The sequence below is a fragment of the Rhineura floridana genome, chromosome 22 (assembly GCF_030035675.1).
Source record: "Rhineura floridana isolate rRhiFlo1 chromosome 22, rRhiFlo1.hap2, whole genome shotgun sequence".
Classification (NCBI taxonomy): Eukaryota; Metazoa; Chordata; class Lepidosauria; order Squamata; family Rhineuridae; genus Rhineura; species Rhineura floridana.
In genome coordinates, this window is record NC_084501.1 from 4,665,102 (window position 1) to 4,677,274 (window position 12,173).

A 12,173-nucleotide genomic window follows, 5' to 3' on the forward strand; every position below is an offset into this window, starting at 1 on the left:
ATTGCCTGTCTGGCACCGAGCCTTGGACTTCCCCAGCGATCCCCAAAGCTCCCAGAATTCCCTCTGGTTGAACCATTGTAGCTTGACCAAAGTTAGCTATTCTTGACATTGGGGTCTTATCCTATCACCTGCTGGATGGAAATGTTAAGGCCAGCAGGTGCTGATTTTGCCTTCTGATTCTGGGTGGTGTGTCGCTCTGCTGCCTCTCCACATCAGTTGCAATGGGCTCGTTTGGTTTATTCCTTCTGTGAGGATGCAGCAGAATGATTCCACTTTCTGCAGAGGCTCCCTGGTGTGTCTGTGCGAGGCACTGCTCTGGCCCAACCTCACCCAGGCCAGGGGCATGCAGGGATAGAGAAAGGGAATGAATTCACATTCTTACAGGCTTCGAAAGTAGACCCTTTTTGGGGTGTAAAAAATTAAGTTGCATACCTCCAGCTGTTATTTGAGGGGGAACTGTGTTTCCCTACTCAAAATGTGGGAAATGAGGGTTTGGACTTAAGAAATATGTTTTTATCACTTCCGCGCGATTTGTGAACCAGATAATGCAGAAGGTCTGATGTGATAAGCATTTAAAGCTGTCTTTGGCTGTCTGATGCCTTTTAGATGTTTTGGAGTACAGGCTTCCATCAACCTCAGCCAGCACAGCTAAATGTCTGGAGGGCACCACGTTGGGGAAGGCTGGTTTTAAACTGATTCATTATGAAACAAAGCAAGCTCACAACTCTCTGGGCCTTTATTCTCCCTGTCCACCAGGCTCAGTATCAAACTCTGCCGATTTGGTTACAGTCTTGAGGCTCCGCTGAACTTATACCCTCTTCTTGCAGGTCAAAAGTCGATCAAATCCGTGACATCCTCACAGGGAATCCGACGGTTATCCGCCTGGTGGTGAGCTTTTACCGCAATGCCCGTGGGCAGAATGCTTTGCGCCAGATCCTGGAGGGTCCCGTACAAGAGGTCCTGCAGAACAAGACCTTGAGCATCCGCACCAGCCCTGTGGACATCTACAGAGGATGGATCAACCAAATGGAGTCTCAGAGTGGACAGAAAAGGTCAGGAGGGCTTGCTGATTTTGTTTTTAATTCTACATCATTAAAAGAAAAGATTGGGTTATATGACTTCTTCATAAACAAGTAAATAACAATAGAAATGTAATACAGGGCAATTGAACTTAAAACACTAACGTTAAGCTGGTGTCTTCACTATATTGTTTTAGACGCTGGCTGAATTTTTTAATTTCAGCCTGCCTACACAGACATATAACTCAGTTAACCTTTATTCGTTCTAAAGTTTTTTTGATTTTTATCTGATTATTATTTTGTGCATATTTATTTTTTAATAGGTTTTGTGGATTTTAGCTGTGTTTATCCATAATTGTATGATGTGCATCACTTTGGAGAGCTCCTTGATAGAGCAGTTTATAAATCTTTCTGAATAATAAAAAATATCTTCTTACAAAAGTCAAAGGATGTTTTGGGAATGAGGTTGAGGGGTGCTCTCCCCAAGAGCTTAGGACACAGAAACAGCATTTATACCGGCAAAGCTGGCGCCAGCCTGCCCCAGGCCTGCCACGCTGTAAAGCCAAACACCCCCGCCTCATACAGGTGGCATGGGGCTTCAATACCTGTTGCATCACCAATGATGTGCTGCATGCGCACACCAGCCATTTTGGGTGATGGCAGACCTGCACACACAGCATGTGGGGTGTTTGCGCTGACACACTGATGTGACAGGTCGGTGGGGTGGGCGGGCTGTTTTAAGCCCTGTGCCATCTGTATTGGGGGGGTGTCCATGGGAGCTCCTGCTTTGTGATCCAGAGCAGCATTGGGTTGCTGAGTCCTGCAACCTGATGCTGCTGCAGATCAGCAAGCAGGAGCTTCACAGTCCTATCCTAAGGAGGGGCCCCTCAGGGGCTCCCAGCCAGGGCCCAACTTGACCACTTGCTGGTGCCGACCCTGCGTGCAGGGCTGGGGGTAAGGGTGAAGCAGGCAAGTGGCCAAATGGAGGGTCAAATAAAGCAAAAGGGCCTTGCCGTGTTTTCCCGGGAGATAACCTAAGTACAGCCCCCCCCCCGTTCCTCAATTTAGAGATGACATTATAACCTACCCACACATATGAGTGGGAATGGTGGAATACAGCCTATTATTATTATCGCATTTATATCCTACCTTTCTTCCAATGAGCTCAAGGTGATGTCCATGGTTCTTCCCTCTCCCATTATATCCTCACAACAACTTTGTGAAGTAGATTAGAGTGAGAGTTGGTGACTGGCCCAAGGTCACCCAGTGAGCTTCATGGCTGAGCGAGGGATATGAACCTTGGCTTCCCAGGTCCTAATTTGACAAAGGGACTTCTCAACTCTGTGTGCTGGTTTTTCCTTTTTGGACGATGCCCAGTATACACGTGTGTGTTTCTACAGCAATCTACCGTATCACGTCAGCCCTGAGCAAGCCCTTGGTCACCCTGAGGTCCAGAGAAGGCTGGACATCTCCATCCGCAATCTCCTGGCAGCGACAGACAAGTTCCTCTCAGCCATTACATCTTCTGTGGATCAAATTCCGTATGAATTTATCAATTTTTTATCTATTTTGTTTGATCATCACTGTTGATTATATCCATGTTTAAACAACACTTATTGTTGTGGTTTACTGTTTACTGTCCTGAAGAAACAGGGAACATTGCCATATAAACCCTCAACCCAAAAAAATTATTTATTTTTATTTAAAAATTGCATAACTATTGGTGGGTTTATAAATGCAGAACATTCAAATACAAAACATTCAATGCTAGTCCTAATCAGAGTAGACCCACTGAAGTTAATAGACATGACTAGCTTAGATTCATGCATTTCATTGGCTCTACTTTGAGTAGTTGTATACAACCCATTGGTTTGTTCACTACATTAATATCCGGTCCTTCCTCTAAGGAGCTCAGGGCAGTACACATGATCTCTCCCCCCCACCCCCATTTTATCTTCACAACCACCCTGTGAGGTAAATTATTCTGAGAGACAGACTGCCCAGTGACTGCCCAGTGACTGCCCAGTAAGCTTCAAGGACAAGTGGAGGTTTGAGCCTGCGTGTCCTTAGTCCACTCTAGCCTAGCTTTCCCCAAAAGGGACTGAATTTGACTCTTACATATAGAGAGTTTTTCAGCTGCAAGACCTCTGCATAGGTCAAGGAGTGTTTCTTGTAACTTTCTTCCTTGGAACACACATTAATCTTGATTTTTGTTTTTTATTTGGTCTGCAGACCCATAAGCATTACATACAGTAGGGCCCTGCTTATATGGCGGGTTAGGGACCAGGTCCCTGCTGTAAAGCGGAACCCGTAGACTATAATGGGGCTGTCGCGCGAAAATGACGTGAAAATGTCACAAAATGCCGCAAAATCGGCTTTAAAAAGGGGAATTTCCCGCCGCCGCATTAGTGGAACGCTGGAATGCAAAGCGCCGGTAAGCAGGGCCCTACTGTATAGGATTATCAAGAAAACCACAGCAGAGTGAGAACACAATATCCATGTACACAAATTGTGCCTTTTAAAATAAGCATATTACAATAGAGTATAAAATAATAAAATCCTTGAACAATCAAAAATACAGACAATTTTGACTCGGAACTCATCTTTCCTTTAAATAATTGTGGCCTAGTTTTTATAGCTATAGAGAGTGACTTTGCTGTATTTTTTGTAGTCTTAGGACCTGGAGTCTGTCATTAAAATTGAAACAATTATTTCCCCGAGTATAGGGGAAATACTAGGGAGATAAATAGGGAACTTGTATCTCTATAAAAATCACAGTATAGAAGAACATGGTATAAAATTTCAACTGTAATGAGAACGTTCTCCTCCCTCTGGCTTCCCCACTAGTTATGGAATGCGCTACATTGCCAAAGTCTTGAAGATGTCCTTAACAGAGAAGTTTCCAAACGCTTCAGACGACGAGATCTACAAGGTATGTGTCTGTGGCCTCGCAGGAGGGATGGGTGTAATCAGTGGGACAAAAATTTGAGTTGCCATCGCTGCAATCACCAAAGGAAGTAATTTTAGATGGCTGCGACTTGGCAGCTATTTTGTATTCATCTGGCCCTCAGCTTCTTAGAGGCAGGACTTGGATCCAAGCCTTACAATATTATATCACAAATACTACAGGGCCTGTTATTCAAATCCCTTTAGAAATAGCTTGACAGGAATTGAGAAGGGCAAAGAGAAATTTAATTATCTTTATTTTTAAAGTGTATATCCTGCCCTTTCTCCCAAGGGACCAGTGGAAGGATGAAAATCATTGAGAGACAGACGGAAAGAAGTAGTCTTGGCACTTGGGGTAGAAATTTCAAAATGGCCTCCCTACCCCATGTTACAAAATAATATAATTTATGAAATAACTGACAATTTACAGACCTTCCTTGCGGTCTGCCACCTGACGCAGGTGCCCCCTAGTCTACTTGAGAACTGGCTTGGAAGGGAGAGTTTTAAAATGTCGGGCTCTGATAAGGGCAACCTTACTTGGTTGTAAACAGTTACGAAGTCAGTCCATTCCTGTCCTAGGTTGTTGGGAACCTGCTCTATTACCGTTTCATGAACCCAGCGGTGGTGGCCCCAGATGGCTTTGATATTGTTGACCTCTCAGCTGGGGTAGCCCTCCACCCTGACCATAGGCGCAACCTGGGCTCCATTGCGAAGGTCTTACAGCACGCTGCTGCCAGCCAGCCCTTCGAAGGGGAAAATGGCCACTTGCGGGTGGTGAACCAGTACCTTGAGGAAGCACACCATAAATTCAGGTTTGTCCAAAGAACTGCAGAACAGAATGGGCCCTGAAAGCCCTCTACAAACCTCAGGCCCGGGGCCAACTGTAGCCGTCAGAATGCCTCTGTCTGGTGCTTGGGATTCTCTCTGTCTGGGCCACACCCCTCACTGGGCTTGCTCCACGCCCTGCTTGAGGGCTTTTGCCTGGCTAGAAGGTGTCTTTGATCTGTAACAATGCCTGTTGCTTATATGGAAGAAGGATAGAGGGCTGTGGGTGTGCGGAGAGGGTTCCAGGTCCAGTCCATGGCAGCATCTCCAAGTAGGACTGGCAGAGACTCTGTGAAACCCTGGAGAGCTGCTGTCAGTAACACAATGCTGAGTGAGGAGGACCAGTGGTCTGATGGCATATTTTATTACAATGCTTCTATGCCAGATCCTCCATGGCGCAGAGTGGGAAGCGGCGGTAACGCAGCCGAAGCTCTGCTCACGGCCGGAGTTCGATTCCAACGGAAGGAGGAAGTCGAATCTCCGGTAAAAGGGGTCGAGGTCCACTCAGCCCTCCATCCATCCGTGGTCGGTAAAATGAGTACCCGGCATACGCTGGGGGGTAAAGAAAGGCCAGGGAAGGAACTGGCAATCCCACCCCATGTATACGGTCTGCCTAGTAAACGTCGCAAGACGTCACCCTAAGAGTCGGAAACGACTCGCACTATAAGTGCGGGGACACCTTTACCTTTTATATGCCACCTGTTTATGTGGGCATTTCAAGGCAGTGTACTGTAGTATCATAAAATACAATACAATGTAGCCGATTGTACAAACAATAGTCAGACCCTCTCGTCTACCTAGCTCAGCATTTTCTCCACACTGACCAGCAGCAGCAGCTGTCCAGGGCTTCAGGAGATGCCAGGGATTGAACCCGGGACCTTCTGCATGCAAGGGAGATGCTCTGCCCCTGAGCTGCAGCCCTTCCTGTAAACAAAAGAGTGGCATCCTTGGCTCCACCCACTTTTGCCTCTGGTCCTGCCTCCAACTGTCATTCGGCCCCCAGACAGCCGCATATGAGGGAATGTGGCCCTTGGGCTGATAAAAGTTCCCAACCTCTATTCTAGTCCAAGCGTCTCTTTTCCCTCACCTCCCCAGTGCAAGAGATGATCACCTTTTCATAAGGACTCTTTCCTTCCTCCATCTGCAGAAGGTGGTCATTGGGTGGCAGCAGAATTCTGCTTCCTGAAGATCCCATCTGTCTTTGAAAGCAAGATTCTAGTTCGCTGCTGCAAACACTGACTTTTAAAAACAAATAATGTATTTATTATTTTTTAAAAAATAATAATCGTGTATCATTCATATATATGAAAGAGGAAACAGGAGTTCTACAAAACCATTTATATAAATTTGAATTTCCCGTTAATTAACTGGAAACATTGGGACCATTTCCACAGATGTATTTCGTTTGTTAATTTCAGTAGGTCTATTCTCAGTAGGACCTAGCAGGGCTATGGAGTCGGAGTCGGGAGCAATTTTGGGTGGAGTCGGAGTCAGAGTCGGTAGAAATGTACCGACTCTGACTTCCAAATAAATTTTGATTGACAAGAAGCAATTTTGGGTGGAGTTGGAGTCGGACAGTAGAAAAATAGAGGAGTTGGAGTCGAAGGTTTGGCGTACCGATTCCACAGCCCTGGGACCTAGTTGGATACACCCCCTCTGTGCAGAATCTCCTACAGATTGATCAGGCAGTCATGTCTACAGCACACTTTTTAAAAAATTAAAATAATTTAAGGCTTCTTTTGTGGGCAAATGCCCATCCAAAGCAGCTTACAAAAAACAACAACCCTTCAGCTGGGTGTGATCAGAAAGTAAATCTGGATAATTTGTAGTAGATCATTAAGTGGGTTTGCTCCCAATAGCTTTACCTGGCAGCAAGTAAAATTATATGTATGAAGATTTCACTGACATAGCTGGCTAGCTTTGTGCTTATTTATTTTTTCTTAGCCTCGGTGTTACTCATTTGTAAAATAGGAGTATCAGTTGGTTGCCTTTGACCAGGTCCCTCTGCTGCTCAGCTGACCGGTTTTAGAATTTTGTGTGGTTGATTGGTTGGTGTTGCTTTTAACGAAAGAAAACTTTACTTTAAGGCACCAATATTTTACGACTAGTGAAAAGTCAAATGTCTGTGGACTTGTATGCAAGACTCATGCATTAAACTGGAGGCATTACAGAGAGAGTCAGGCCTCCAAAGAGCCTGGCCTTAATGGAGTAGCCATAGAAACAGTGGCTAGTGTGTGTGTGTGGGGGGGGCAGGTGGATAGCCTTCATTGTTTGATTTTTTTTCATTCTGCATCTTCCAGAAAATTCATCGGAGCTGCCTGTGGTGTCTCTGAACCAGAAGACAGGTTTAATGTCGACAAGTATTCAGAGATGGTGGCCATCACAAAACCAATGGTCTATATAACGGTTGGGGAGCTAATTAACACGCACAGGGTGAGAATGTGAAATTACAATTGGCCAGAAGCCTGGCTTATGCCAGGGGTGGCTGTGTGTGACTTTTTGTAGGCCTTCCACAAGATGGCTGACTATTCGGGGGGTAGAATCTGGCACTTTGAGATTTTCAGAGCTCAGCATTCTTTGAAATACCTTCATACGGTCCTCTCTCTCTGTTGCACTTTGCTGCAATAGAAGTAATCTAAATTATGCACAATGAAGTTTTTAATGGGTGTGCACATAATGCTAAGCCAAACCATGGTATACTGTGAACCAGGGCTGTGGAGTCGGAGTCCGGAGCAATTTTGGGTGGAGTCGGAGTCGGGAGCAATTTTGGGTGGAGTCGGAGTCAGCAGAAATGTACCAACTCCAACTTCCAAATAAATTTTGATTGACAAGAAGCAATTTTGGGTGGAGTTGGAGTCAGACAGTAGAAAAATAGAGGAGTCGGAGCTGGAGTCGAAGGTTTGGCGTACCGACTCCACAGCCCTGGTGTGAACAATCAAACCTGCGGGTTCCAGGAGCAAAGACTGTGGCAGCAGTGCTCCTCCCCGTTCCTGCTACTGTGCTTGTTGTTGTTATGTGCCTTCAAGTCCATTTTGACTTATGGCGACCCTATGAATTGGCAGCCACCAAGAGCATCTGTCATGAACCACCCTGTTCAGATCTTGTAAGTTCAGTCTGTGTCTTCCTTTATGGAATCGATCCATCTCTTGTTTGGCCTTCCTCTTTTTTTACTCCCTTCTGTTTTCCCCAGCATTATTGTCTTTTCTAGTGAATACTGTGCTACCTGGAGCAAAGTCATGATTTGGCTTAGTGTTATGTCTAAAACTGGATTCGTGGTTTGTCTCACTCCAGATAAACAATGAGTTGTAGCTAAGGTTTGTTCTTGGTTTACCCCTCACCATTTTTATGGAGCGAGACAAACCACGATCCTGCATTCAGATGCTATGTTCAGCCAAACCATGGCTTAGCCCTGGGTAGCACAGTAGCATCAAGACTAGGGAGGAGCACTGTGACTGCACTCTTCACTCTGGAACCGGCATGCTTGCTTGTTCACACTAAGCCATAGTTTTATGTGGAAACTGAACCATTGTGGCGGAAAACACACTCGATTTCCACCATCAACCTCAGTATACAATTTAATTTTTGTAGACATAAAAAAAAGACCATGCTGCGCAGACCTGTGGGCTATAAATAGTTAGCCAGACATCTCAAAGAAATTCCCAGATTGGGTATATTTATTTATTTTATTTTATTTATATACCGCCCTAAGCCCGGAGGCTCTCTGGGCGGTGTACAAAAAGATAAAAACCAGCATGATATATAAATACAATAAATACAATAAATACAATAAATCAAGAACCAAAAACAAACATACAATAAAAAAACCAACAACAACCAAGATACAAAATAATAGTGAAATACTGTTAAAATACACTTTAAAATGCCTGGGAGTATAAAAAGGTTTTCACCTGGCGCCGAAAGGATAGCAGCGTCGGCGCCAGGCGCACCTCATCGGGGAGGTATATGCATATCATAGTATGGATATGCATTCAAAGTTGCTAGTTCCTGTCGTTTGGCAGCCAGACTGCTGTGCTTTTTCACAAACAGAGGCTGCAGTTTGTAAAGAATGATCGGCCAGTCTGTGGCTGCTATTAATCAACCTTGTCATTGAAGCTTTTGTGCTAGCTGTCATACCTCATCTTGTAGCAATGAGTTCTTTTGGTTACCTTGAACTCTTAATTAATTTGTTGATTACTTCCCTGCTTCCATTTTTATTCCAACTTCTGTTATTTTTTTTTTTTTTTAAAAATGATTTTTAAAACTTGTGTCGTTTTGTGGAATTGTTATTGCCAGGTAACTACCTTGCGTATAAACAGATAAAAAAAATGCTTGACGGCTTTTTGCATTTTCCAAGCGGCTGTAAACACTGAATCGTTGCGCTTTATGGCTAGGATCCAGATTGCTCCTATGGTTTGTGTGAGGTGTTTTGTTACTAGCCCAGTTTGCCTTTTTTTTTTTAGCTTTGAGCAGCTGGTCCTTATTGCCGTATCATGAATTGCTTTTGGAACACCTGCCAGTAGAAACCAAAAAACCCTCATGGAGTGTGGGAGGCAAGCTGCCGCCTGGCTCAAAGAAGTGGTCCCATTGTTCTCCAGATCCTAGCTTACATTTATTCCAAGGACAGCCTCTCTGCTGTTTGAAGCTGCCAGCCTGTTGCAGTGTGGTTAGTGGCATGAGACAGGCCTGCCTTGGTAGCGGTGCCTGCCGCCCCTACTCCAGCTCCTGAGCTTTGACTGTCCCTCACATTTTGGGTCTGCCAGTATTAGCTGAAAACTGTTTTATTTCACTGGGCATTTGGTTTAAGGCAGCCTTGTGCCTTTCAGATCCCATCAGCCCCAGCCAGCATGGTTGCGCTGGCTGGGATTGATGGGAGGTTCAGTCCCAAAAGTCTGGAGGGCACCCAGTTGGGGGAAGGTTGGTTTAGAGTAATTTTTCCTAGTTTCCTGTTTTTGCTGCAGTTGGTAGGGCAGTGAATGCAGGGCAGCATTGGGTATCTGGCCTCATTGCCACTTACAGAGAGGCACATGGTGCTCGGTGCACTGTGGGTACAATGGCAGGAGCATCAGATTGGCTTTGCTGCGGCGCCTGCACCGCACTGAGTGCCCTGCATCTTGCGCCTCCCTCTGTTGGTAAGCGGCAGCAACTCTCCGCATCCGGAGGCCAGATGTGCAAGCCCACCCCACCACTGCCTTACTGGCTACAGTCCTGTTTTTAAAAGGTCCATATGTATATCTCTTCTCTATATATATGTAATGTAAGCCCTTGTGCCTTCATGACGCCACATGGTGTGACAGTGGGGGCAGTGGCAAAGACCGCTGGACAAGCGGGTGGGCTATCTGACGACAGAGAGGAGGCAGAGGCTGCAGTGGGTGAGAGGGCTGCGTCCTGGGCCTGATGAGTAGGAGGCTGGTGGCGGCGGCGGCCTGACAGTCAAGGCAAGCTGGTTGGAGCAGGGAGTCTTAGTGCCTGGGGGAGAGGGGGAGTGTGTATTTGTGGTGATTAGATGGATTCATGTTATTCTGGTGTCTTTATTTTGTATGTCAGTTTGAATACCTTTTTTGGTAGCAAAGTGGCCTAAAATTATTTATGAGAATAAACCGGCAGGCAACGCGTTTCTTGCCTTTCTCTCTGTCCTTCACTCTCTGTCTCTGGCAACGCAATAGCTCCTGCTGGAGTACCAGCAGTCCGTGGCTCCTGATCCTCGAGACCCTCTACATGAACTTCTAGAAGACCTCGGAGATTTGCCCACTACCCAGTCTTTAATAGGTAATGCACCGCGCAAATTTCAAGCTGACAGATGTCAAGGCCCAGAGAGTTACCTGTGCTAGTGTCTCTTGCACCAAAAGCAACAAAGGCCCCAACCGCGCTGGACGTTTAAAGCAGTCTCATACCAGAGCTTGGAAAAGTTACTTTTTTGAACTACAGCTCCCATCAGCCTAATCCAGTGGCCATGTTGCCTAGGGCTGATGGGAGTTGTAGTTCAAAAAAGTAACTTTTCCAAGCTCTGCTTTAAACAGTCATGCCTTCCTGCAACGAGTCCTGGGACGTGTAGTTTGTGAAGGGTGCTGAGAGGTGTTAGGAGGCCACAATTCCCCTCACAGTGCTGCAGTCCTCAGAGTGGTTGAACAGTCAATTCTCTCTTCCCTACAAAGCTGTGTGGGGGGAAGAGGGGTCTCCTAACAAGTCTCAGTACCCTTAACAGACTTCCGTTCCCAGGATTCTTTGTGGGACTGTTTAAAGTGGTATAATACTGCTTTAAATATATCGAGCAGATGAAGCCAAAGAGCTTAAAGACGAATACATATATTATGGCATAAGCTTTCATGAACTGCAGGTCGCTTCATCAGAATGACAGTGAAATAAACCACTTAATATTCTAGTAATGTGGGGGGCATGGCAAAGTTGCAGCCGTAGTGAACAGGCACTGTGCTTATCTGAAATAGGAAGATGAGAGACCACTCTTAAAGAGAGGGCAGGGAGGGTAAAGTGTGGGCAATAAATCTAAATAATGATAATACGTAATAGAATAAAGGATAGCACAATCCTGTGCAGGCTTACCCAGAAGTAAGCCCTTCTGAACTCAGAGGACACAAATCTATTCATTCGCACACATATCTGCGAGTGATGGCTTGCTTGTGGGGTTTTTTTCCCCGTCTGCTTCAAGAATCATTCCATAAGCTGGAAATATTGCAGGTTTACTGCACTGTAGTTGTGAGGATCCTAAGCACTAACTAGCGGCACAAGAGACTGTAAATGGGGCGGGGGGGGGGCTTGATATTTTTTACAACTGACCTTAAGAGAGCAGCATACACCTGTCAATTACTGTCAATCAGGTGAAGTGCATCTGCAGTGTTAAAGCCACGTTGGAGATGTGTGAGAGAATGTGAACTTCAGAAGAGGCCTGTTGGGCTACTAGACCAAAGGCTCATCTGGCCTAGTGTTTTGTTCTCACAGTGGCCAACCAGATGTCCCAGTGGGAGGCCCACAAGCAGGAATGGAGTGCAAGAGCACGCTCTGCACCTGTGAATTCCCAGCAACTGTTACGCAGAGACATGCTTCCTCTGACAGTGGAGGGAATACAAGCCTCATGGCTAGTAGCTGTTCATAGCCTTATCCTCCATTAATACGTCTAACACCCTTCTTAAGCCATTCAACTTGGTGACCGTCACTATATCCTGTGGCAGTGAGTTCTATAGTTTTAACTGCACTGTGGTTTGAACCAATGCCAGTGTGATGTCGTGGTTAGAGGGCCAGGCTAGGATCAGGGAGGCTTAGATTTGAATCCATGCAGATGGGCCCTTTCACCCTAGCCTTCGCAAGGTCATTGTGAAGATTTAAAAGGATAGGGGAAATATTTTGTATACTGCTCTGAATTCCTTTTGG

The 12,173-nt window shown here is 45.7% G+C and overlaps 1 protein-coding gene across 3 annotated transcripts in view; it reads left to right on the forward strand.

The window, feature by feature from the left end:
* Positions 1-12,173, forward strand: part of IQGAP3 (IQ motif containing GTPase activating protein 3) — a 98,966-nt gene that overhangs the window by 61,652 nt on the left and 25,141 nt on the right. For all 3 annotated transcript variants that reach the window (XM_061605840.1, XM_061605838.1, XM_061605839.1), the window contains exons 26-31: positions 828-1,052; positions 2,420-2,560; positions 3,867-3,951; positions 4,545-4,777; positions 7,091-7,223; positions 10,454-10,556. In XM_061605840.1, coding sequence (XP_061461824.1) covers positions 828-1,052; positions 2,420-2,560; positions 3,867-3,951; positions 4,545-4,777; positions 7,091-7,223; positions 10,454-10,556 — 920 coding nt within the window. The remainder of the gene's footprint in view (positions 1-827; positions 1,053-2,419; positions 2,561-3,866; positions 3,952-4,544; positions 4,778-7,090; positions 7,224-10,453; positions 10,557-12,173) is intronic.